Source organism: Pterocles gutturalis, unplaced genomic scaffold, assembly GCF_000699245.1.
Source record: "Pterocles gutturalis isolate BGI_N339 unplaced genomic scaffold, ASM69924v1 scaffold50114, whole genome shotgun sequence".
NCBI lineage: Eukaryota > Metazoa > Chordata > Aves > Pterocliformes > Pteroclidae > Pterocles > Pterocles gutturalis.
This window is the reverse complement of record NW_010130008.1, coordinates 1-25816: the sequence shown is the minus strand read 5'-3', so window position 1 is coordinate 25816 and position 25816 is coordinate 1. Positions and strand designations below refer to the sequence as shown.

At 38.1% G+C, this 25816-nt stretch overlaps 1 protein-coding gene across 1 annotated transcript; it reads left to right on the top strand.

Annotated features, from left to right (window-relative positions):
- Positions 1 to 1984: 1984 nt before the first annotated feature.
- Positions 1985 to 5860, top strand: LOC104466592 (zinc finger and BTB domain-containing protein 49-like; the record flags this gene model as incomplete). The annotated part of the gene is made up of 4 exons (XM_010080070.1): positions 1985 to 2058; positions 2812 to 2894; positions 2984 to 3146; positions 5155 to 5860. Coding segments are annotated over 4 exons (993 nt in total), but the record flags the coding sequence as incomplete, so codon positions are not given.
- Positions 5861 to 25816: the final 19956 nt, after the last annotated feature.

The window sequence follows — 25816 nt, the reverse complement described above, 5'->3', positions numbered from 1 at the left end:
AAACCATTCTGTGATTCTATGATCTTCCCTTACTACTAGGACATAGCTTGTTGCTACATGGTCCTTCTCTGGCTGCTGATGCAGGATATCAGGTTTTGCCTCTTCACTCCCTCCTGCAGAGCTTCTTTTGGAGGAGCATATGTGTGCATTAGTTCCTGCACTCTAAAAGCATGCCAGTTACAAATGGACTAAGTCTAGTATATCTCTCTAGTCCCCAAATTTGTGAGAAGTGGTATGCAACTGGTATCAGTAAGAGAATTCTTCTGAGCACTTTTTTTCCTGCACTGAATGGTAGCAGAAGCCCTCATGCTTTTTCATTGGGATGGCATACTATACCTTAACCAAGGTTGTGTACCACCTTAAAAGCTTAGGAGGAATACAGGTTACTGATGTTTTTACTTTTTTTTTGTCTCAGCACAGTTAATAACAAGCTTTTGCCCTCCTTAGGAGGAGGTGACATAAGCTTGTAATAAAAAAATGGATCTACTTGCTACTGTCTTTGAAGTGTTTTTATTCTGGCTAAAAATGCCTATATGGGAACTATTTCAGAATAATTGTTGCACTTCGGATTCACACTCTGTCTTTATCCAGAATAACTTTCAGAAGCCTATGATATGGTTTGTTTTTGTGATGTGGATACAGGTAAAAGTTCTGTCTGTTGTCTTATGTCTGTTTCTCTCAAATGCACCTCTACATAAAATTCCTTGTCTTTCAGAAACACAAATAGCTCCACAGAGAAGTCAGTTTAGTCTTCTCCTTCTTCAGAAATAGGTGCCTGCTGCCCCTCTTTGAATGGATTATGGTGTCATAAAGTTTGGCCTGAGAGAACAGTGGTTCAGTCCTGCTGTTGTCTGGAAAACTTTACAGGGGTTGAAGAAAGCTCTGTTAGGGTTCAAATGGTGATCCATTTAATGTCCTCTGTGTCTGTGTGTCTGCAGTACTTTAGTTCTGGTATGTTATAAGCTCTGATTACAGTGATTGATCATCACAGGTAATTTATTATCTAAAGGAGCTGGAAGAAATTACTGATGAGTCTTGTTTTTGTTGCCTTACTGTGATTAAGGTGGACATGATAATCTTTGCATCCCCAATTTTTTCCTGATTGAAAGAACTTAATGTTCCTTTAGTGTACTTAGATAAAACCAGGCAGCATCAAAGATAATGGAAGGGTTAAAAACTGACCATGGAAGTATGCACAATTTATGGAACATCGGCAGCTTTTCTATCCAGACTAGCTGTATCTTGTGCTTTGAGAACTGAACTGTCAGTGGATTAGCCATTCAGAAACACTAGTGGCTTTAAAAAAATTTTTTTAAAGTTAGAATGAGTGAGATGGTTTTGTCTAGTCATTATCTGGTTTGCCTGCCAGACTAGCATGATTTTTACAGGATTGGGAAAGATATGTAGTAAAAGTTAGTTACCAGTAATCCCATTTGTTCGTTCCTGTACTTCCTGTTCTGTTTTCTTTTGATATGAGTAAATATAGGTTTGGAGCACTTGGCTCAGAGTTATTTTGTGGATTGAAAAATGTTTACCCTCTTCTTTTCCTTTTAACCTCCTGGTAGGTGAATTCAGATCCTGATGTAACAGTATTCTATTTGTAGGACAGGGAAAATGAGACTACCATGAACCATATTACTAGGAAGTTTTCTTCTTCACTGCAGTCTAGGTAGTATAATTTTAATTTCTAATTGGATCTGTTTTCAACTATAGGTCTTTCTTTTTCCTTAGCATTTGATTCTAGGCTTCTTTTTTATTTTTTTTCTGTTCTTGTCAATGTATAATTGCATACATAAGTAATTTGATCTTGGAATACATAAGTCTGTCTTTACTAGGTAAGAATGCTTGAGTTCATACACGCATTGTAGTCCTCACTGCCTTAGAATTAGGAATAAAAAGTCAGTCTCGTAATTCGCATCGTCATTTTACCTGTATACGACAACAGGCTAGCTGAATTTAAATGTTTAAATTACTGTCCCTTCAGGCAGGTAATCTCCAGACACATTTACGTCGACATTCTGGTGAAAAGCCATACATTTGTGAAATCTGTGGGAAAAGGTGAGTAAATTGTTCATCTTAGTAAAGTTAACATGGAAAAACTTGAACAAGTTTTCTTGAATCTTCATGATAAACTAAGGGCCAAGAGCTAAGGCAGCATGCTGCTCAATTTTGTTTAAAAGGCATTGGGTTTAAATGTATACTGATGGGATTAAAATAATAAATATCTGCAGGTGTCTTGTTGCAGATCGCAATGATAAGATAAACATGTCACCACATATATAGTCTGTGGTCTTAATTTTTTGTATATTGTTATCTTTAGTTAAGGTTATACTGTTGTGTGTATTTTTAACAGTGTGAGTCACAACAAATCATGAGGGTTTGTACCTTTCCCTCACTTTTTTTTTTTATTATTTGGTCATACAATTTTTGTTACATTTTATGGAAATTGTGCAGTATGGGAAACTTAATTTAAGCAAAGCATTAAATATTTCTGCCTTCTGATAACAGGTGACAGAAAATACACTTGATTTAGGAGTAGCATTTGTACTTAATAATTTATTCTGCATTTCACTTAGTTTAACATTAATGATGAAAAGGAGTTTTGGGGGTTTTTTTCTGTAGCATAAATTAAATGGGACACTGCCAGCTTCAGAATGTTTTTCTTAACTGCATCCATTTATCTGTGCTTTGGGTTTTAATCTTTGTTCAGAACATCAGGCATTCATTATAGCTGATTTCCACATGATACTCAGTTTAGGAGAATAAGGGGCTTATAAAGACAAATAATTGGCTTTCCGTATTCTGTTGTAGATTTGCTGCTTCTGGTGATGTTCAGCGCCATATTATTATTCATTCTGGAGAAAAGCCTCATCTGTGTGATATCTGTGGCAGAGGTATATAAGAATAGAAGTTTCTGCCTCAGGTTTTTTTGATTGAAATATGAGGAGTCACTTTAATCTAAGTGTCTGTCATATTTTTCTAGGATTCAGTAACTTCAGTAATTTAAAGGAGCACAAAAAGACCCATACAGCAGATAAAGTATTCACCTGTGATGAATGTGGGAAGTCATTCAACATGCAACGAAAATTAGTAAAGCACAGAATTAGGCATACTGGAGAGAGACCGTACAGCTGTTCAGCATGTGGTAAGATTTACTGTACATAGCTTGGTTGTATCTTTGCTTTTTAAATGATAAGTAAAAGTTCCTATGTCAGCAGAGTAACAATTAACTGAAATGATTTCAAATTGAAATTCCATGTTGTGAAAGTTTTTTCACAAAATCTTCTGTCTTGCATGCTTCATAGTCTTTCTTTTGGTGTATTTAACTCCTTTAGCTGTTGTAAATAAGTTCAAAAGTGCATTTCATTTGAGGAATAGAGAAGGGAAATAAGAGGAATCAACACAGGATATGTACGTGTTTGCTAGAGAAGTACTGATACTAGCTGTTTTGTTTTAGTTTCAGTATAGTCCTTTCTGATGGGAAGCTAGGTTTGGCATCACTTGGCTAGCGATGGATTTTTTTTTTTTTCTTCTCCCCCCCCTCCCCCTGCCCCAGCTGAATACTGTTCAGGTTTAACTGCATTCAGCCATAGATGCTGACAATAACAACCTTTTGCTACTTTGCATCAACCTCTGTAATAAAGTAAAAACTCGATCAGTGCTTCATACCAGTGAACACCAACTTTCAAAATCTGCTAGATAGGTCATACTTTCACAGCTGTCCTGAAAATGGCTCTTTGATCAAAGATTCATCCTTGTATAATATAGTTCCCAGAAGTTGCATTGTACATCTTTATCTCATATATTACTTAGCATCTTGCATACTACGTACTTTTCTGCCCTTAAGTGCTGTTTTGGTATAATTTCATTCATGTTCTGAGGGATCAGCATTGGAGGAGGGTAGCTCCATATAAGAAAGTCCACCTGCAGTATATTTTATTTGTAATGTCTTGAGGCACAAGAAGACCTAATATTATCAGGATGTCTTGCATCAGAGAGAGGAAATACAGACATGCAGGATATGAAAGTATAAACAAACAGTTGTCCTGCTGCCATTAAAATAGGCTTATTTTCTTCTTGACTTATTGGGATCTTTTGATTATTTTTCATTTTAGCCAGGTCATCTTGTAGTGGGAAATCAAAAATTGTGCAAAGAGGATCTGATCGAGCATTAAGAAATCATTCACGTTACGCAAAAAAAAATCCACAGTAATAATTCCAGTAATTTGTAATCTTACTGTTAATGGCTTTTTTGAAGAGAAGTCTGGGCCGTAGCATGAAAAGTATGATGCCGAAAATTGAGACTGTGGTTTTACTGGGCTTTCAGATAATACAGTTCATTTTAGTTGTTACCTGTCCACACAAAATAAAATAATCTTTAACCAAGGTAAAATGAGATAAAATCACAAATAGGTACCAGCTTATTTCTACTGTCGTAAAGAATGTGAGGTGTCTGATTCATGTAGCAGTTCTGGAAATCAATACTCTCTTGTTCTGCTTGTTCTTCTACACTGAAGTTTTGCTTCAGTCTCGCTTTTTTCTTTGCAGTATGGTAATTGACCTTATTTGAGCCTGTGGTTCTGAAAATAGGCAAACAGTTGAATACTTTATTCTAATATTAACAGCAATTAAAAAATGACAGTTTTGACACATTCTCTGGCTGGAATATAAAAAATGGACTGCTGCATTACGTTAACTCAAAGTTAACAAAAAAGCTACCTTTGTCAACGCTTTAAGAATAGTTCCTTGGTAATGAACAAATCTTTACTTTCTATGATGCAGCTCTCACTGGAAGAATATATTTAGAAGCTTATGAGCATACTGTTTTTCCAGACAGATGAATTAAATTGATTATTTTAAATTTTTTTTTCCTACACGAAGATTGATATAAACTGAGAGCACTCACAGCTTTCAAATACTAATGGATATTCCTGTCTCTGGAGAAAAACACTAAAGCACTGGGAAACACAAATTAGAAAATCAGATCAAGAAGAAGAAACGAGTCATTGAATTGTAAAAATAGATTGAACTTGTTTGAACTTGTTCTAGATAAAGTACCATGACTGGGACATACCATACCTTATCACTTGATATTTTCTCTAATTAAAACATGTCCATGGACTTGTGTTAAGAACAAAATCTTAAGCTATTTTTGAAATGTTTTGCAGGCTCTGGTGACCTGCGTAGACATGTGAGGACTCACACAGGAGAAAAACCCTATACCTGTGAAACTTGTAACAAATGCTTCACTCGCTCTGCTGTCCTACGGCGGCACAAGAAAATGCATTGTAAAGCCACTGATGAAAGTCCAAACACTCTAGATGAATTTTCTCAAGGGATTGAAACTTCTGACCTTGACAAATCTCAGAGGTCTGACTCTTTTGGCCAAGAAATGTCTGTTACATTGTTACCAGTGTCTGTTAAATTTCCCATTCGTCCAACTGCAAATTCAACTGAATATGATGGTTCTGCAGATTCTTACTGTAAGTTGCGATCAATGATTCAACACCATGACTCAGCAAACCAACGGAAACTGAATGTGGATTCTGCTAAGCTCCCAAAAGCTCAGACACAGCAAACTCCTCCACCACCACCATATGCTTATGCAGATGTAGATGTATCTTCTGCAGAAGAACCCTTACAGTCTGATAATGCTCCCATGATTCGTTCCTCTATGGTTAGCTTGGACAGTCATTGTAATGATCCGCTAAGCAGTCGAACATCATCTGCTGCTTACAAGAATAATGAAGGACCATTCTTCTCCAGCATGACCCTCTGGGGTTTAGCCATGAAGACCTTGCAGAATGAAAGCGAATTGGAACAATGAGGGCTCAGGTGACTGTATTAAAATTTCTTAGAGGCATTTCATGCTTAAGTGATTGTGGCTGCACTGCAGCATAGAGAGATCAGAGCTGGTTTTTAAGCCAACTGTCTTGGATGCTGGCAGAAATCAAGATGCACGTGTCCGAAATCCAGTGTAGGCTGCCTTTACACTGCTTCTCAGCAAAGTTCAAATCTAGTTTCGGGGACCTTTGTTGTTCTGTGACTGGACTGTGTACCTCATGTGTTGCCAGGATTTACTAAAATTTACCATTTACTAAATTTACCATTTAACTTGGTATTTTTTACCTGATAATGGAGGAAAGGATGACCCAATGTCTAATTTCATTATATGAGTGCAATTCAAGTATGGGTCATCAGAGTTGTGTAAGGGTGTAGATACAAAAAGAGAAAAATATTTAATAAATCCCTAGTGAACCTGAGTTTCAGTAGTGGCTCTTACCAGTAGGATCATTGGTTTACATGACTTGAGTATTGTGATATTAAATTTAAATGTTAAATACTGGACAATATTTGTGATAGTGCAAAGTAACTGTATATCTAGAAACTTTATTTTTTTACAATAAAAACCTTTTTTAGTCTTTTATAAACTATTTTGCACAGCAGATTTATTTGTACAATGAAGACTAAGATTAGGAAATGCGAATAAAGGGAAGTTGTTTTACATTATATCTTAACTGCTCAGTGTGTTTCATCTTCTTATGAAAGATTTCAATAACATAATTCCATCTATTCCAGGTATCTTACAATGGAGGTACCACTGCAGGAAGAGATCCACTATAAAATAAGCGCAATCAATACACCAGTATATTGTCTTGCATTTCAGTGAATTAGTGTAAAACATTGACTAATTAATGGAATGAAAAGGCTCTCACAGGATAGAAACTTTGCTTAGAGGCCTTTTTCTTCTTTATTGCTTTGGCTAGCTGTATTCATTTTCAGTATAGATCTGTTGCTGCATTTCAGACGGCTTGCTACAGTCACATGAGTTTTACTAGCCTAACTTTTTCCAACCCATCAAAAAGTTTTAGCAGTGTGTTGTCAAGCTTTATGGTAAAACATTCCTTAGACATTGTAGTTTCTGAAATTAAAATATCTGTATACTAACCTTTTTTCTGAAGTTCATTCACAGGCTGGAAAGTCTGTTTGAATTAACATGCTACTTATTTCCTGTAACGAGTCTCAGTCTTCACCACTAGCAAGACAGCTGTGAGTACTGGTATCTCGAGTATTATCTGCTAAGACTGCAAGACTTCAGAGTTGCACTTGCATGAAGAACAGACCTTGGGACTGCAAAATCACATAAAAACCCCAAACATCTGGTTATATAAAACTTTTGGTTATGAAAAGAAGCAGTTTGTAGGCTGAGAAGTAGATTTCAGTGTTTTGCAACAGCTAACAAGATCTGGTATCACTGCTACTTTAATAACACTGCAGTCCCTCTGCTGAAAAAATTGTTTGTGTAAAACTAATAGCTGGAACTGTCTAGTAATTTATATGTAATGTCACATTTTCCTAGTATTAGAAAATACTTTGACACTTTTATCCCACTAAAGCACAAAAATTCAAATCTATTATAATTGACTAGTTCTTGTCAGAAAAATAATTATTTCTGCTAGAACAGGAGAGTAGACCACATATGACTTACAGTCCACTGTTTGCATTCTGTGGAAGTTCAGAACCTGGAAAATACAGTATTTTTCATATTTTTAAAGCACTCATCACTTTTTTTCCCCAAGGGAATTAAAAACGTAGCTGTTCAGTTTCTTATTTTGTTAACACCATCCATTGCAATTTGTGGTTTCCCTTCCTTTATTTGGGCCCTGTGCCTCCCTTTTTTTAACTGCTTTCAACCTGAGTTGAAATGAGAAAGATAATATTGCTGACCAGAGCATAGCACTCCTTAAAACAAAAGGGGGAGAACATTATACTGTGTATGTAAGTCTTGAAAGAGACAAATTTCTCTCAATCATCATTTAATGTTATGAAAAACTGTTTTTCACTGCATTAACATAGCAGTTAAAAAAAATCCAGATGCACTGGAGAGCAAATTGGAAATTTTTTTCACCATTCTTTTCTTGTAGTGCACATATACTAGGAAACTCAAGCATCTGTATTTTTCTAGCCAGTGAAGTCAAAACAAAGAAGCTTTTGCGGTGCCTAATTTTAAAAATAGCATTCAGGTTAGCAGAACAGTCCCACATAGGGTTAAGCATGGAACACTTCATGTATTTTAATCCTTAGCTCTTCTCTAATTCATTTTCTTTAACATTATTTGTTGGTGAACACTGCAAATCTCTGTGGAAATCGTCCCTGTGCTGTTCAACAATCCATGTATTATGGTTCTGTCCCTGACGACGTGTGCTTACCTTCACTCTCTTCTTTCCTTGCACTAGTGCCTGAGGCAAAACATGGGTATCTGCTGGTCACTAGCTCTGTAGCTTTCCCCTTGTCAGAAACTATTTTTAGATTTACTTATCCCCAGAGAAAATAGAAATTTGATTCTGTTCCCATAAGGATTCTGTTGCTTGGAAAGGACAAGTCTGCAATTTGTGAACTTCCTAACTTTTTAGCTGCCTCTGGTTCTGCAATGATTTTGCTTTCTCTGCTGTATTTTGGTGGAGTCAGTACAGAATAGGTTTAATACAAGACACGTTGCAACTTTTGTGCTCTTCTATCAGAGTATGGGAGGCTTGTACACTTTGTTTTGGAGGAATGTGTTATTGCTGAAGACTCTTTTAAAGTGAAAATGGCATCTAGAGATGCTTGTAAGCATACAGATTAGATTGGCAGGTATCAAGTGCTTTGTGCCAAGAGGACAACTGTATTGCACAAAGGATAATTTCTCTTGCTTGGCAATATTCACAGCAAAAACGTGAAGGTTCTCAAACCTGCTGACAGATTGTGAATGCTGTTTGAAGTTTGGGGAGTTTGATAAAACACCATGTTGCAATGCGGCATCTTTGGAAACGAAGTAGAGAAAACACAGGTAGGAGAAAGCAGTCCATCTGAGTTCATGCAGCTGACACTACAAAAAGCAAGAGTTGCAGCACTGGGCAGGAGCACTAAGAACTGTTATTTCTAGGTGGCTTGAAGGAAAAGCTGAGCTGAGAGAAAATTCAAAAGATGAGTAGATGGATGAAGTCAGTTGGAAGAGAATGAGTTTTTATGTATGGAAAAAGAAGTTGGGGATTAAAAAGCCCCATCCATGTGGCCACTTCGCAGTGAGAATATCACTGCCTGACTGCAAGAAGATGTATTTTGCCTTTGTGTTTCTAAAATCAAATATAGTAGGTCATGTCAATTTAGTATTGTCTGAGCTTTTCTCAGTGAGGCTATAGAAAATTACCTTGAAAGAGGATCTTTTTCTGTATCCTAAGAATTTCCTATGCCAACCTGTAGGTCCATAATGAAGAGGATGTTTGAGTGGGAATAGCAAATATGGTCTGACAGTCCTAATGCTGCCATAAAGCTGGCATAGTTGAAAACCAGCAACTATCCCGTGACTTTGAAGAACAGGTGGAAACCATGACAGAATTATTGAGCCAATAGTATTTCACAAGCAGCAGATGCCCAGCCATAGCTATTGCTCATAAATATCCATAGCCAGCATGCTGAGGGGTATGAATAAGCATCTGTCAACTGGCTAGTAGCAGGCACTGCTGAAGGGTCCTATAATCAATGTAAATAGCATGCTAGTAAAAAAAAAAAAAAAGTTTGTTGGAAAGAGGATGTTAACCAATCTAGCATAGTAAAACTGAAGGACTGCTAATTGTTATTTATTAGAATAGCTGTCCTGCAGTTCTGAGCTGCTGTGCAGTTCGTCTTGCAAACCTGAATCTCTTTTGTTTCCTGAAGATGCAGGGCTTAGTTTGGGTTTGTTCAGTGCAGAGATATTTCTGTCATTTGACTGCTGCACAATATAAAAAAATTAAATGATAGTAGCGTTTAAACTCTTGAAGGCACTGCTGTGTTTTTTGGATGACTTAAGTGCATTAAAACTACATAAAATTTAACCTGCCATTTTTATGTGGGTATGTTTTCTGTGTGTACATAGGAAAATGATACATCATATAATTAAGTTCAAGTAACTCCCTCTCAAAAAGAAATCCTCTGCTTATCTTGAGAATTATGATCTAGTTTAGTTAGAACTGAAAATAGAAAGTTGTATAAGGAAGGAGGATTTCACTAGGAAGGACTTATCACTTGTTTATTACCTGTTGCCATTGAGCATGCATAGTGTTTTGTGGTCCGAGACTTCATCTGCATTCTCTCATACTCTTTTTAACCCCGGCCTACTCGATATTTTGAAATGTAAGACTTGCAGTTTCTTGAATTCAGAGACTGGGCTTTAGAACAGAGTACTTGTGCTTTGTTTCCGTGGCTTCTTCAGCAAGACCAAATAGGCTTAAACTCCTGTTGATAATTTTATAGGGAAGTAATTGCTACACATGAAGTCTTCCCAAAACATTTAAGTGGCATATACAAGAGCAAGCCAAATTTAAGACAAAATCAGTGTGAAGCAAGTGCAACTGGCCCCATAGGCCATTTGCTTCTGGAATCTACTTTTTTCCTTCCTTTCATTGTCTTCCCCGCTGTGGGTAGCTCCATTCATACGTGGACAGCTGCATTCAATTCTTGCTGCTCACTTCATGCCACTTACCCCCCCCTCATAATCCAGACCAGAGGTTAACGTATTCAGGCTCAGTGAGGAAAAATGTAGAGGCATATAGGTAAACAGAGTCCCACGTAGTACTAAAACTCTACAAAAATCTCCAGTCTCCATGTTTTGGAACGTGTGCTGGGATTTTGGATATTGAGCTTTCTACAAAGGGCTTGTTTGAGAAGTCATATGTAAACCACACATGACAAGCAACGTAGATGGTCCTGCTTGTACAGAAGACTTAACAGAAAGCAAGCAAACGGGAGCTTTTTTGACAGATTTGAAGGAGGAAAATATGATAGCTTGGGAAATGCATTGTAATGACAACTGAAGGGTCTTAGATGCAGCTATTTTGTAATTCAGTATGCTAATGACTCCAAAGTGACCTGTGCTCTGCTGTGCTGCAAATAAGATTTCTTTGTATTGGTACACACAGGCTTGTGCTTTCTGGTCCATAGCCTTATTCATTAATCCTTACTGACATCTATTATTGAATTTGCCTTCTCTAAGCAGTTGGTTTCCATCTCTGTTATTAGATCTCTATCCTAGCAAATATATAAAAATTACCTTTAAAACACAGCCTAGTGAAGACACAAGCTAGTGACTCAGACATTCTTTTTTTCTGAAGACAGTACCCCTACTGTTTAAATATTTTTTTTTTCCTGTAGTTGATATTCACATGTGTGTTCACATCTGACAACAGTTTTGTTCTCTTGGTGAGGGAATTTTTCCTGGAAGGTTACAAAAGCCCATTAATACAACTGCACAATGCAGTGCTGAGGAGCATGCATGCATGAACTCCAAGTCTGCCAGCTTTTTGTGAAGCTCTGCAGGGGGCAGTATACTGAAATAAAGCCTTTCAGGCCCTTTTAATGTAGTTCTGACCTTCCACTCTATATTAAACAGATGACTGGAACCAGAAAGATAGGTCATTGTGATTGCAGTTAATATTTGTAAGGACCAAAGCAGCTCTCAGCCTTTGAGGTAGAAGGGAATCATCTTAAGTGTGAAAATGTATCATCACAAGAATGGAGAGGATCAAAGGAAGGCCAGCTGGTGCTCGGACATCTTTTCATAACCTTTATTACAATGCTAGAATACACTAACCTCAATGGGAAGTCCATTCATTTTGTGTATTTCAAACAGATAATCTGTATTCTGGTAAAACAAAGAAAGCTAAAAAAGCCCCTTCTAAAAAGGGGGTGGTCGACACAAATTTGCCTATGATTTAATCATATTGATTTTCTAAAATCAGCTTAGCTTTTTCAGTGCAAATATATGAATGTATGACATGCTTATTTTAGAAGTCGCTGAAAATTTGTAAAAGCAGTTCTAGCTGCTTTTACTGTTTTACTTCAGCATAAAGGCCCTCCACATTTTCACTTGTCATGCACAAAAAGTAAGGCACAGTATTTCAGGGAAAAACTATACAGAACAATCATAAGCATTAAATCATCCAGGAGGTATGTATATGTGGACCAAGGCAAACACTGAAATCTAAGCTTGGGCTTTCAGGGAACATCATACCACTGTAAGTATATATGAAATTAGCAATATCAAAGCAGAAAATCAATGAAGATTGCTGTTTAGCAATTACTGCTGTTACAGTAAAGTTCTGTATCCGTAGGCTGAGGGCTGTGCTATCAGATCCGTGCTAAAGGGATAGAGAAAAGCAATGGGACTTAAGGTATAGACCAGAGGTGAACACTTCTGCCATGATATTTTTTAGATGGGGAATGCTGGAGATCAGTCACTGGAACATCAGAGTTCAAACTCAGGTGTTAAATGGTTTAGTTATTACTTTCGGATTTGGATTTCAATCGATCCCTTTCTGAGTTTGTTCCATAGATCCAGAATGGGGAAATTATCCTTCCTACTTGTTGAACAGGGACTTACTTCCAACCAACTTTGTTAAACTTTTTGTCTAAAGATTGACATCTATGTAAGAATTGCATTATTCATGAAGTTAGGCCTTTACAGGAAATTCAGCAGTCTCTAAATACTGCAAAACAGCAAATGGACAAAAGAATATTGCCTCTTCCTACCCAGAAAGCAATGGCAGACAGTCATTACATCAGCTGAGTAACAACTGCAGCCTGTGAAACAGGTCTGAGGGGCGCTGAAGTTCTGACAGCTTAAGGAGATGCAACAACTTCCTTTCAATTCAAAAGTCATTAAAATCATTCCTAAATTCTAAAGCTCAGAAGAAAAGGTATTTATTTTTCTCCAAGTAATTTCCATGTCAAATCTCTCTCCCTCTCTCACACACACTCTCCCTCTCTCTCCTGTCAGTGATGTCTCTCTCAGCAGCTGTCTAATCATGAATCATTCCTGTCACCTGAAGCATATTTTTAACAGTTCTGGACGTGCTCTAAAAGCAAATGCTGCTAAGCAAACAATTTGCACTGTTTTTCCATACACTCTCTTCACTTGCCAAAAACTTTCATAATCATCAGTTTAAAAGCGGGGTCACAGGGTAATCAGGTACAGCCTTTGTATTTGTGAGAGTATCATAATGTTACATCAAGTTCTCATGTAATGCAGATCTTCTGTCTGACTTGCAGAAGACTTGAAGTTTCCTGATGCTTGAGAATTTCACTTCATTAAGATTCATATGAATGTTGCCTTTGGTTTCACTCATTGTAGTCTGCACCCTCTCAAGCTTCAACTTCAGGCTGAGTTTAGGAATTGAGCATACAAAAAGAAAATCACTGCCAAAGCTTGGTTCAGCTGCTGTTATGGTAAAGTAGATTAGATTATGCCATGTGTGCTTCAGAGCAGTTATTTTACAGCCTGAAATGGAGAACATAATCAAGGAGACTGATAAATTATCTGTCTTGTAATCATGAGTTTCCGAGCTACCAGAAAAAGGACACTAACCAAAAAGGTTTTGATCTTAACAGCTTTTCTGCTTTTCTTACCTCTTCTTTGGCAGAAGGATCTTTGCTAGGTGCCTGGAAGGCCTTTGGAATCATCCAGTAGCAAGTCAAATAGGAAGAAAAGTGTATTTTGCTCTTCTCCTGCTGGCTATTAAGTGACTCTTCCGGTAATTGGAGTATTTGTTGGGAATACAAATTGAGCTCCAGATCCAAATGATTACATTGGCACATGGGAAAAACAGGAATCCTGATTGTGCCCAGCTGGAAAGAACTTTCCAAATAAAATGTGGCTTCTAAATACCTAGGACCAAGTTAGTTTTGATTTTTCCAGAGCCTAGAAGCGATAACCCTAAAGGATGCTTTTGACTGAAGTCCTAATGCAAATATTACACAAACAGTATTTATGAGCTTTGTGTTTGCATCTGGAACTTCTGTTTTTCTTTCTTGCTGCTTTGATGTCACATTCCTTTGTATTTTTTAAGTGCTTAGAAGAATCCTAGTGTGACGAAGTAGTGAATAATAATCTAAGTCTAGGACATAAAATGATATTGTATAATGTACTGCTGATAAGGGGTGTTCTTTTATGTTGACTGCAGCGAGCATATTGAGCACTCTGACTGTCCTGCATATGTCATTTTGTTAGTAACCTGGTTGTAGCGGAATCATCAGAGTTATCACTTTGAAAAGTTTTGTATTAAATAAGGAAGCTTTGTCAACCATCATTAATATCACGACTATTCAGCAGCCTAATTATAAGATTTGTGCTATTTGCTGTTCTCAAAAGTTCTTCTGTCTGAAGATACGATTAGGTAAAACCTACCATTAAAAGCGGTTAGCCCTTGGTATTGCAAGAAAAGCTTGACATATTGTAAGTGCCTAGAAATCAGAAGACAACAAAGCATTTAAAAATATTTGTAACCATTTGTAAGTCACATTCATGATGCTTTAGGATGTATCCATATGATTTTTGAATGTGTGGTTTGTATCAAGTAATAGGTTCCTTTATCTCGCTCTTATTCCTCCATGAAGTTAAGCAATTTATTTTCTTTAAATCCATTGGGCCAAAAGTCTCTCTGATGCTTTATCACTGCTTGGTCAGGCTCGGAGTAGCCGGTGGTGTAAGCCCGTGTGCCCACCGGGTGGCAGTGGAAGCCCGAGTTACAAACGGGACGGTCCCGCGGGCTGTGCTGCTCCACTGCTGCTGCTGGGGAGCTGGTTACTCACACCAGAGAACCTTCCCACCGCACATCCTGGGTAATCGGGCTGTGGCTTTATCAATAGTGATAAACCTTATTCCTTTACGTTTGGCAGTGATAATGTGTTAACTTGTTTGCTGTCTGCATCTTTAACAAACTGTAAGGAAATATGTTCTTACGCTTGAGCATACTTTCTGAACAGAGCTGGACACAGCATTGCCAACCACAGCCAGAATATGTCTGTGCTTCAGTCTTGTGGATATTGTGATGTGTGATATAAATTAGTTTCGTAATGTGTTTTATCACCGTGTGTTTTGTGAACATGTGCTCTTACCTCGTGCCTTAACACTTTACAACTGTTCCTCTTGCTGCAGGTCATAACACAAAGTAAGTCGAGTGCTCATGCAGTGGTCCCTTGGGAAGTGTTCTGACCCCATGGCAGAGCTCTGTGGGCTCTGGGGACCTCTTGCCATTTCCTGATACTATTATCTAAAGAAACCCTTCATTACTTCTTTTGCTGAACCTGAAATGATGCTCAGCACGCTAAGTAGTTGTAACACTGCTCTATTTTGAACTTACTGGTAACCACCTTTTGCCATTCTTTGATTGTACGATGCCCACCTGCCAACTCACCTACTAATTTAGGAAGTCACTCCCCATTAAGTCACCCCGCAGAACAAATGTCTTGGCTTCTACTTCTGGCAAGGATCTGAAAGTATTGCACAGCCGCATGTATTCAAACTGAAAGGGCAGGGATGAGAGTCCAGTCAAAGCATAAACAGTGAGAAGTTGTCTGTGTTCAGAATAATTAAAGTAGGAGTGATTGAAATTGCAAGATAAAAGTTGCTTAGCTGTACCCTCCTAAAAATGGGAGGAAAATAGGTCAAAAATCAAGAAAAGAGAATCTGAAAGTGGTTCCTTTAAGAGTAAGCAAATATTCTCTTTAAAAAAATGTACAAAACTTAAAATGTACTATTAAAGTGAAAAGTACGGAATTTGGTCCTTATATGTAATTTCCAAGGATGTCTTGATATGGAGTTGTAATATTTGGCTTTGCAATTTTGATTGTACAGATTACTAATAGATGCTGATCAAACACTATGACTGGTTTTGAACCTACTTACAGGTCTGGCAGCAATAAAGGTATCTATAAAGTGTCATGAGTCAAACAGTATGACTTTTCCAGTACTTTAGCTTTACTACTCAACTACATTTCATTGCTTTACCACTTGTGGCGAAGGCTGTTATCACTATAACTGGTATTGCCATGTTGTAACTACCCAAGCCGCTGCCAGAAAAGCAGCAGGTTGCCTAAACTGAAACAGGATGTGCACCTCCCTCTTGTTTCAACAGGCATTTTACTGCTACAGCACTTTCAACTCTGTTCAGTAGTATTTTTCCAAGTGAATCTTAACTAAATGTAAATGTGTTTATTTGCATGTTAGTTACTCTTTGAAAGCGTATTGCTTTCTGTGTTTCCTGAGTGCACAGCAGCTGATAACAAGTACTACGCTTGCTTATCGTATTTTAAGTACTCAGCTCTACCAGAACTATCAATCGCTTTACAAATAGGCAGTTTTGTCATAGAGATCTGTTAAAATACGGTTCCCCAAAAACATTCTAAACCAACTTGGATCAATTATTTTGCAGAAAACAATTACTTTCCACATATTTTTAATATTTTGATACTAATAGTGTCTTGGTAACTGAGTTTTCTTTAATCTAAATGAGTTATGCACATTAGACAATGGTATTAAGGATATTCAGGCTCTTTGTTAGATTTGTAAAAGCACTTAGTGTCTCAAAAAGACACCCTCCTGTACCTACCTATACACAGGTACCCACAGACATACGTAAAAATGTCTTTAGAAGTTGGCCTTCAGTCTCCAGCAGAGCTGGACATTGGCATTCTTTAGCGTTTGTGTGTACAATGAATGTTGGGTTGGTTAGACTCTTGAAGGAACATGTGAACCATATTTGCTATCCATTTGCAGTCATTATTTATGTTTGACATAAGTGTAATTTTTCCTAACTGAGAGGAAGAATAAGCTTGATCAGGATGAGATGTCTTTACACAAATGGAACTGCCATTGCACTACAGTGTTCTGTGGGCATGATGATACTGTTTTTTTAAAAAAAATCATGTCCCAAACTGACATAGTTGTAGCCTGAGCAGAAATCATGTTTGGAACAGGCTTAAACTTTCTCTGAAATTCCATGAGTTAATATGCTGATCCTCTAGAAAAATGTCTTGACTAAGAAAGTAATTAAAAGCCTCTACAAATTAAGATCACAATTTTTCCCTAAAAGCACATATTAGAGACTTAAACTTACTGAAGCTCAATATGATCTAATTTAAGAAAAAATGTCTACACAGATTAAAAGTTATTCCCTTGCAGCGGGTAGAAGGCAACCAGTCCCTGCTGCTGCTACTTCTAGAATGTTTTATAATATCCATAGCTGTACTAGAAATACATAGCTGTAGGGCTAGATTGGCAGAACAGACAGGATAGCTCTTGAATGACTGATGTCCTCCTTGAGTAGAAGTGATAGATACTTCCTTGTCTTTGCCCAATATTTCCTTATGCAGCACTCCTTTTTTTTGACTTTCTTGTAGTTGACATCTATGTACAATAATTGGAGATAGATGAAAACAAGAACAGACTACTGGGAAATGACAAAAATATCCATCTGCTCCTCTGTGTGGCCGGTGAGCTGTTGCTTTATGATCTTATGACTATCTGCAAATTCTTTTTTCGTCCAGAGCCAGTTGTATTGAGTTCAGCTGAGCAAAATGCAGTTAGGCAGTCGGGAAGGTATTAAAAAATATACCACTTTGGACTTCTTTGTAGGGATTATAACCTGGAGATTGTCACTAAACTACTACTGTGAATTAGCACGGCCATCCCAACACCCTTGAAAAATTGTCCTTTTGGGTCTCTCAAGCCTCAGGCTTGATTTACTTTTCTTTCGAATTTGGTCTATAAGGGGAAATGGAGCAGTGAATTGTTAGTTTCTTTGTCCAGTCCTTTAAAGATGTAAGGTATTTTTGGAAGCTGCTTGGTACAGTTGCTCATGTTCTCCTCAGGCAAAGGAATCTAACATTTGTTCTCCACAGCCTGCCCTTAGCCAAGCATTCAAGGAGCTCTCACTCCCCTTCTGTTCCCACAAGGCAACTGGATGTCTTCACTGCCAGTTCTGATTGAAGACACCGATTAAAGAACCTGATTTATGGAGAGTCCTGAATTTGTTTGGCAGATTTCCTCAGCTGCTGTAATTTAATGCTCAGTGGGAACCCTGTCCTTCTGGAATTGTTCCTCGCTTCTCATTTTTATTTTGTATTTTTCACTATGTGTTCATTTTGACTAATTCTTTTTCAAATGTGCACCATGTTTAGAAATCATATTGACTTAAAATTCGTTAAGTACTGGGTTTAGATTTCTTAGCATCCAGGGTGCTTAATGCTCTCAGTTGCATTTTCTTGAAGTAACATAAGTAATTCAAATATAGTGGTGGCAGTGCTGCATATTTTACAGAATACAGATAGGGTTTTTTAGGTTCTTAGATCTCTTGCTGTGAAGTAGCAGTAATCCTGTGCGAGTCAACATCTGTGCTGTCTTGATGTAGCTGCTCTTGGTTTTCATTGTTTCAGCTAGTAGAGGAGGGATTGTTCCTGTGGCAACCAGATCCTGCAGGGTTAATACTATTTATTTGAAGTTACTACTGATGTTGCTTCCTACATCTTTTTGTCATAATTTTTCAAAGTATCTTCCCTTGCATGGATTGTCAGTTTAAAGCAATGCAAAATGGGTTACCGGGATAGGAAAAACACTGCTGTTTTAAAGCCATGATAGAGCTCTAATCTTACAAACGAGCACAATATGCGGTGCACATGACCTGTGAATGAGGTTTTGCTTTTACCATTCTTAGTAACAGGCAAGACTTGCACATGTAAAACCCTTTCCATCCAGAATATAAAACTAATAACATATGTTAATAGCAATATATTTTTAAGAGTACGCTTCTGCTAGTAGTTAATTAGTTGCACAGTTTTACTTCATTCTTGAGTTTATTCTGTATTGCGTGGGAATGGTTCAAAGCTGCACCAGGGGAGGTTTACACTGGACATGAGGAAGCATTTATTTATCGAGAGGATGGTCAAGCACTGGAACAGGCTTCCTGGTTGGTGCCCCGGGCCTGTCAGTGTTTAAGAGGCATTTGGACAATGCCCTTAATAACACGCTGTAACTTTTGCTCAGCCCTGAAATGGTCAGGCAGTTGGACTAGATGATCACTGCAGGTCCCTTCCAACTGAAAATATTCTATTCTATTCCTTTCCTTGCTCCACCCACTCCGAAAAATATGAATATAATAGTAAGCACAGCACCTTGCTGTTTAGTAACATATGTTTGCAGTTCTCTGTTTGTCAGGGTACTATATTTAAAGCTTAATTAAAAAACCCAATACTTACAGTGGAGAGCTGCTGCAGTCTAGGCACCTAATTCTAATAATTCATTACTCCCTAAAAGGAATAATTCATCCTTTCAGCAAAGGTAGCTGGCTCATTCATGACTCGCTTTGCAGGCTCCTTCTATTTTTCACTTGTTAGTCATCTGGGGCGAGCAGATGTTTTTTACATCCACCTCTCTTTGTGTTTCAACATTTAGATATCTTTGTAAATAAGAAGCATATTTAGGAGCCACAAAACAACACGAATGAAAACTGCCATAGTCAGTAAATGAAATCCCTACAGATTTAGGTTTCTCTGTTATGTGGCTGTTTTGGAAAACTTTTACCAATATGATGCATCTCTTTCCATTCATTTCAGCATTTCTTCTCATCATGTATTTAAATATCGAAGAACTTCTTAAAAGTACTGACCTAAATTATCCAAAGTGATTATTAATTTCCCATGCCTGAGATTTTAAGTGCTCAAATTAAGAATGGATCTTGACTAGCTGGCTCCCTTCCTTTTGCCTTCCTGAAGCCTTTCGGTTTCCCTGCTAAGACTGAGATACCCCAGAATCACTTGCTGCTGTTGGCAGTTTCAGTCTGTGGATACTGAAGTGAAAGTGAAGTCTACTTAGAATTCGATCACAAGTATAAATTGAATGAAAAAGTCTAAACACAAAGATACAGAGGTGTGAATTTACATGTACATTAGAAAATGCTTGATTGCCATTTTCTTTTTCCTCTGGACAAGTTCTATTTGAAAACTGAAATACATATCAATGCCATGTGCAAAAACTTAAATGGCAGCTTTTGAAAAATTGCCCTGTTAACCTGATGAGTTTCTAATTACAGTAAGACGTAAAAGCTTTTTTTCAACTGTGCTACGTAGGATTTTGTCCTAACAGGTTTTTTTTAAAGCTACCCTGCTGTTAAAATAATTTAACTGCAATATTTGAGTATAATTTGTCCTATATTTCTTTTGGTTTCTCTGAGGAGTTACATAACTTTTTAATTTCTAATGAGTTTTCCTAAATATAAATGGTGATTTTTTTTTTTTTTTATTATGCACCTCCTTTGGCTCCAGACCAATTAATTTGAAGTGGTTCAAGGCCAAAGAGAAGTCTAGGATCGTATCCTAGCATTCCTGGTGAAAGGTTTGTTTATGCACATTTTGTTTTAAATAAATGGTTCAGTGGTTAAGTCAATCTTCGGTTGAAATGGATCTTATCCTTTAAATTCATGTAATACTCTAAATTAATAGAGAATCATTTGGATAGCTGCATGACCTTGTGTTACTTAGATGCTGTTTAAAATCCATTTGTATAATAGCCAAAACATTATTGCGCTTTCCTAAACCCGGTAACTTTAGCTATTTAAATGACTGTTTAAATCATAAGCAGGATTAACCTGGGAAGAAATCAGTAAAAGATCAACCTTACTTTACCCCTAAAGCAGTGCTTCTTTGCCTTTAAGTATATCCCATCACTTCTGTCTCCCCAGATTCCTCTGCCAGGGCTCTGCTTCCTCATTGTCAGGACTGTCACCCTTCTGCCCCAAAGTCTGGTAGCTGGGACTAGGAGGAGGCCTGGAGAACAACTTGTCTGTCACTACTGCCTCTCCCTGGGCAGCCTGTTCCAGTGCTTGACAACCCTTTTGGTGAGGAGATTTTTCCTAATATCCAATCTCAACCTCCCCTGGCACAACTTGAGGCTGTTTCCTCTTGTCCTATCAGTTGCTACTTGGGAGAAGAGACAGACACCCATCTCACTACATCCTCCTTTCAGGTAGTTGTAGAGAGTGATAACGTCTCCCCTCAGCCTCTTCTTCTGCAGGCTGAACAACCCCAGTTCCCTCAGCTGCTCCTCCTAAGACATGCTCCAGACCCTTCACCAGCTTTGTTTTCCTTCTGAAAAATCTTATTTAGACATCTGCATATGAATTCAGGATGATTAACTTTAGGAAGCCAGACCTGAAGAATTGTTTGATGTTTTAAGGAATTTCACAGCTTTTCAGTGAGCATTTCTCAATTTTCCCCACTCAAAGAAAAATTCACTCTCCTCCTTTTCAGTGATTTTGGAAATAACAGATACACATTCTTCAATATCAATACCTTTATTTCCATTCAGCAGTTCTACAAATCTGACAGTAACTGGCAGTAACTGAAAAATCACAATTTTTTTCATATTGGTGTTTTTTGTCATCAATAAGGTATCACTTTTGTTTGTGCACAGGTTCACTGTCCATTTATCCATTTCAGCCTGAATGTAACAATTCTAGAGTTCACACATAAGCCTATTACATATACAAAATCACAATTTTTTTCATATTGGTGTTTTTTGTCATCAATAAGGTATCACTTTTGTTCGTGTACAGGTTCACTGTCCATTTATCCATTTCAGCCTGAATGTAACAATTCTAGAGTTGTTCACACATAAGCCTATCACATATACAAATCAGCAAATAAAATCCTGAAAAGGATGTTCAGTTTGTTGCTGTCCCAGTGTGAATTTAGTGGGCGGAGAGAAGGACTAGAGTGGCTATGTAAACCTTAGCGATATCTGGTGAGGTGAACTCCTGGTTGTATCATGTGCTAGTAGCCCTGCAGCTGGCTCTACCTGACTTTGCCATGTATTTCTTGCATCTCCTTTGATACATCACTTGATCTGTATTTCCCTATTGCTGACTAAGAGTTTAATACAATTTCTGAAGATTATTGGCTTGCTAAAATGGACTAGTGATTTGTGAGTATTTATATGAGAGTGCTATTCTTCCTTCGCTGTTTCTAAGGAACCTCGGATACTGAAGGGATAGACCACTTGATTTTTTAGGGTAAATAAGCTGCTGGGACACCTGACAAATAACAATAGGTAGTGCTGCTTTACTTCAGCAGAGTTTGTCCCTTTCCATTAATGCTTACTTATGTTGCACAAGCAATTACTGCATTGCATTGCATCAGCACTGTTCCTAATCCTGATTTGGAAACATCAACTATTAAGTTGACAAAGTGAGACACATGGCATGTTGAAGTGTTTTCAGCTGCACTAATACAACAAATTGTAATAGCTCCAGAAGAGCCATTTCAGTTGATTGTGTCAGTAAACTACAACCCACAAAGAAAAAGACATGTGGCCAACCTGAATAAAGCATCATCAAATCACAAATAATATGTTAATGGACACAATTTCTGTCCTTATTTTTAGAAAAAGTATTTTTGCAGGAAAAAACCCTGTATTTTCTAGAGCCTGTGATGAATCCAAAGTCCAGTGCTATAGCACTTACCAGTTCCATATGTAGAGAGTGCATGACTTTATTCTTCACACTTCTGGTAGAAAATGAGGACTTGTCATGTTTTCTCTGTTTAGGTCCAAATGCAGGCTGTCCTGTGGCTGCTGGTCTTCCTCCAGCTTTTGTGAGACACAGGCCTACTTAATACTTCCTATTTAAAGAAGACTTCTGTATCATTTCCTGGACTGAGTGCCAGCAGACACAAGCTTGGCATTACTTCCTAGTTTTTTTCTCCATTAGTTAGTTGATTAGGAGGAACTACATCTGCTTGATGGTAGTGCAAATTTTCTGCTTTCATAGTTAGGCTGATGGTACACACAGTGAATTCGAACCTCACTGAGACCATTAAGATTTCAGAGTAAGTAAATCAGGGTACAATCTGCCTTAATGAGGCTAGCTGCTAGGTCATCAATTCTGTGCATTGTCTGCTTTTTCGATTACCTATGTGCCAGTCAAAACCCACGAGGAGCTATTGTGTTTCCTCAGAGATCACTAATGTTACATAAAGATTGCTGGCCATGACACATAAGTGCCTCAGCAAGGATGGGCGTTATCTGTTAAGCACCCGGAACTTCAGTTGCTCTGTAGAAGATACAGTGGAGTCCTTTCCCAAAATTTAGAACCCCCTGAATAACCACAGCACAATGACCTACAGCAGGAGCCCTGGAGGAAAGAGGTGTGCTAGTTTTGAAGACACATTTATTTTCAAATGTTCTTTAAGTTAATATATACCTTTTTGCATCCTTAAGGCAACAACTGACTAGGAAGCATGCCAGTTTTCTTAGCAAGTTACCTCATTCTTTCTTCTAAAATCATCAGTAGCAAACTATAGTTGGTTATTCGATATCAGAAACTAAAACCTCTTAGCTGCTTATTTCACATACCTAACAAATAAAGACACTTATTAGTCACAGATCTTTGTGCGTGTGTATTTTTTTCCCATCATATCATAGTGTATGAGGTGAAATGCACTTGAAAAACAGTAAGCCAAGTATTTGTAGTAGTACAAATGCTACTACAAATAGTAGTAGATAAAAATACAAATATAGTACAAATACAGCCAGATACTGCACTGTTACCAAGTGGCAACAGTGCAGTATCTAGCTGCTTAACAAAAATGCTGTGTATAGAGAACTCAATAAGACTATGCCCAGTTAGTGTAAATTCCTAAAAGGCAGATAACCATTTAAGAAATGCACAGTGACAAAGAGAATTAACTTACACCATAGACAGGCTATCCAAAATTCTCCTTTTCTCTAAGAGAGATGCTAAAACAGAGTACCCCATGAATATGCTCAAATAACTGAAATTAAAAAAAAAAAGCCTCACCAGTCAGCTGGGTAATTTACATTCATTCATCTTAATCTGATACTGGTACTTCCTCAGGCACACACTTAACACACATTTGCCTGTTGCTTTTGGCCATCTTCAGCCAACAGAAGGGCTCAAATATAAAATCACAGAAGCTGGAGATGAAAGAACCTAGCCAGTCAATTTGTTAAACCATTTGCTGTATTATTTTGGCTCCCTATAGTATACTGTCAAATACACTTCTGATCATCACTTGGACTTTTGATGTCATTTGGATGCTGAATGATTTTGGCTTCACGCACACTCATCCCTCCATGGGTTATTCATCTGTTCTGTTCAAGAACACATGCTTGTAAGACAAGGGTATTGCCAAAATTAAATAATTTAAGTGCTTCTTGTTTTTTGAGAAACCCCTTCACTTCCACTTACAGGTGCAATTTTCTTTATAAAATGAGTAACATTTTATTCTACTTAACACATCCAAGTATGATTTACGAAATGTTACCCAAGTAAGACAAGCTTATTTTACACTTTATTTACTCAGAACAGAACACTGATGGGAGAAGTAAATGAGACAGACAAGATGATCCATAGAGACATGACTTGCTTTATGCCACAGCCAGGAAGGGAATCTGGGCCTCTTGCATTACAGACCGTTGACCTCGGAAAAAGAGAGATGGAATGCATTTTGGATTGGACACCTGGAGCAAACTACATAAGAAATCAGTGCGTATTGACAGCTAATGACTGAATGCCAGACATATCTGCCAGACATAGGGGTCAAGATGCTTTGAACATGTAAGGCTGCAAAAATAAGGCATCGAGAGGTATATAAATGCTGTTGCCCTGATAATGCTCAAATTCACTATTTCAGAGTCCTCCTCTATTTTGTACGATCTTTAACAACAAAATCAGAACTGCTTGCTCAGTAATTGAGAGGTACAACAATCAATTTCTACCTTGAAAATGCTTTGCGTTGGTATAGGAGTATTCTGTTCTATATTTGAAGTAAGCTATTCCATTGAGAATGTTTTAAAAATAAGTATTAGCCCACTGATCATTCGCATCTTCCAGTATGCTTACTTGGCTGCTGCAAAGGTAGTTATCCAGCCAGCAGTTTAACTTACTAAGTTGTACTTCCCGGAACTGTGCTGACGACACTAGCATTATCAGTGATGTTTATGACAAAAAACCAAAGCCAATGAAGGAAAATCCATTCTTCTATGCCCTCTGAGAAAGAAAGGAGAAAAAACATCAATTATTTGCCAAAGAGAAAAAAAGAAAACAGATGACAAGGAACCAGAGCATCTTTCTTTAAGAGACCAACAACAAAAAAATCATATTATTATTTTAAACTGTGAGATTATTTTTTATAGCAACAGGATGTTAAAAGTCTTGAGTACATTTTTCATCAACTCTGCGCCAGATTTGCTGATTCTCGGGAACAGGAAAGCCATTTCTCTAACATATCAGGTCCTTGGATAAGAGAAGCTGTGATCAGCATGGTTTGACTTTTATCTGCAGCTCATATTTGGATTAGCACTGTCAAGCATTTCTGTGGACTGACAGGTGAATCCCAAGCACAAGCAAACCTTTAGTCCCAAGGAAACTCTTGTCCGAGTGGTAGAAGCAGCTAACGCAGTGATACTCTGAGAGCAAGAAAATTTGAAATAACATTTGCAGTCACTTTCAAGCTCGACAGTCTAATTTTTAATACTTTATAATGTTTTGCCAGTAATTTGTTTTCGCTCAAAGCACAGAAGGAAAAAGGGGGGGCCGCTCATGTCACTGTCTGTCAGGAGAGGCTGCTTGGTTTTGAAGCATGAAACCGGCTCTCGGCTGCGCACCGCCTGCCTCTCCCCTCTGCCCACCCTCCCAGTCACTTGTTGCGTCGCCTACAGCGCGTGTCCCTCCGCAGGCTGGCAGCAACGCACCTGCGAGGCCACCAAACGAGCGCGACGGTCGCCTTGGGTTATGGGAGACAGCGCAGAGAATACGAATCGCTTCCCCCACCCGAGACAGAGGGGACGGGAAGATGTCCTCTCGCCCTCGCGCTGCAGAGCGCTGCAGTACGCATTTACCTTGACGCGACACGAGGTCCCGTTCCAATATTTGCCTTTTCCCCCCCCTTTCCCGTCAGGAAACTCGGTCTCGCCGTCCTGACAAGCACGCTCGTCCTTCCCTGCAGG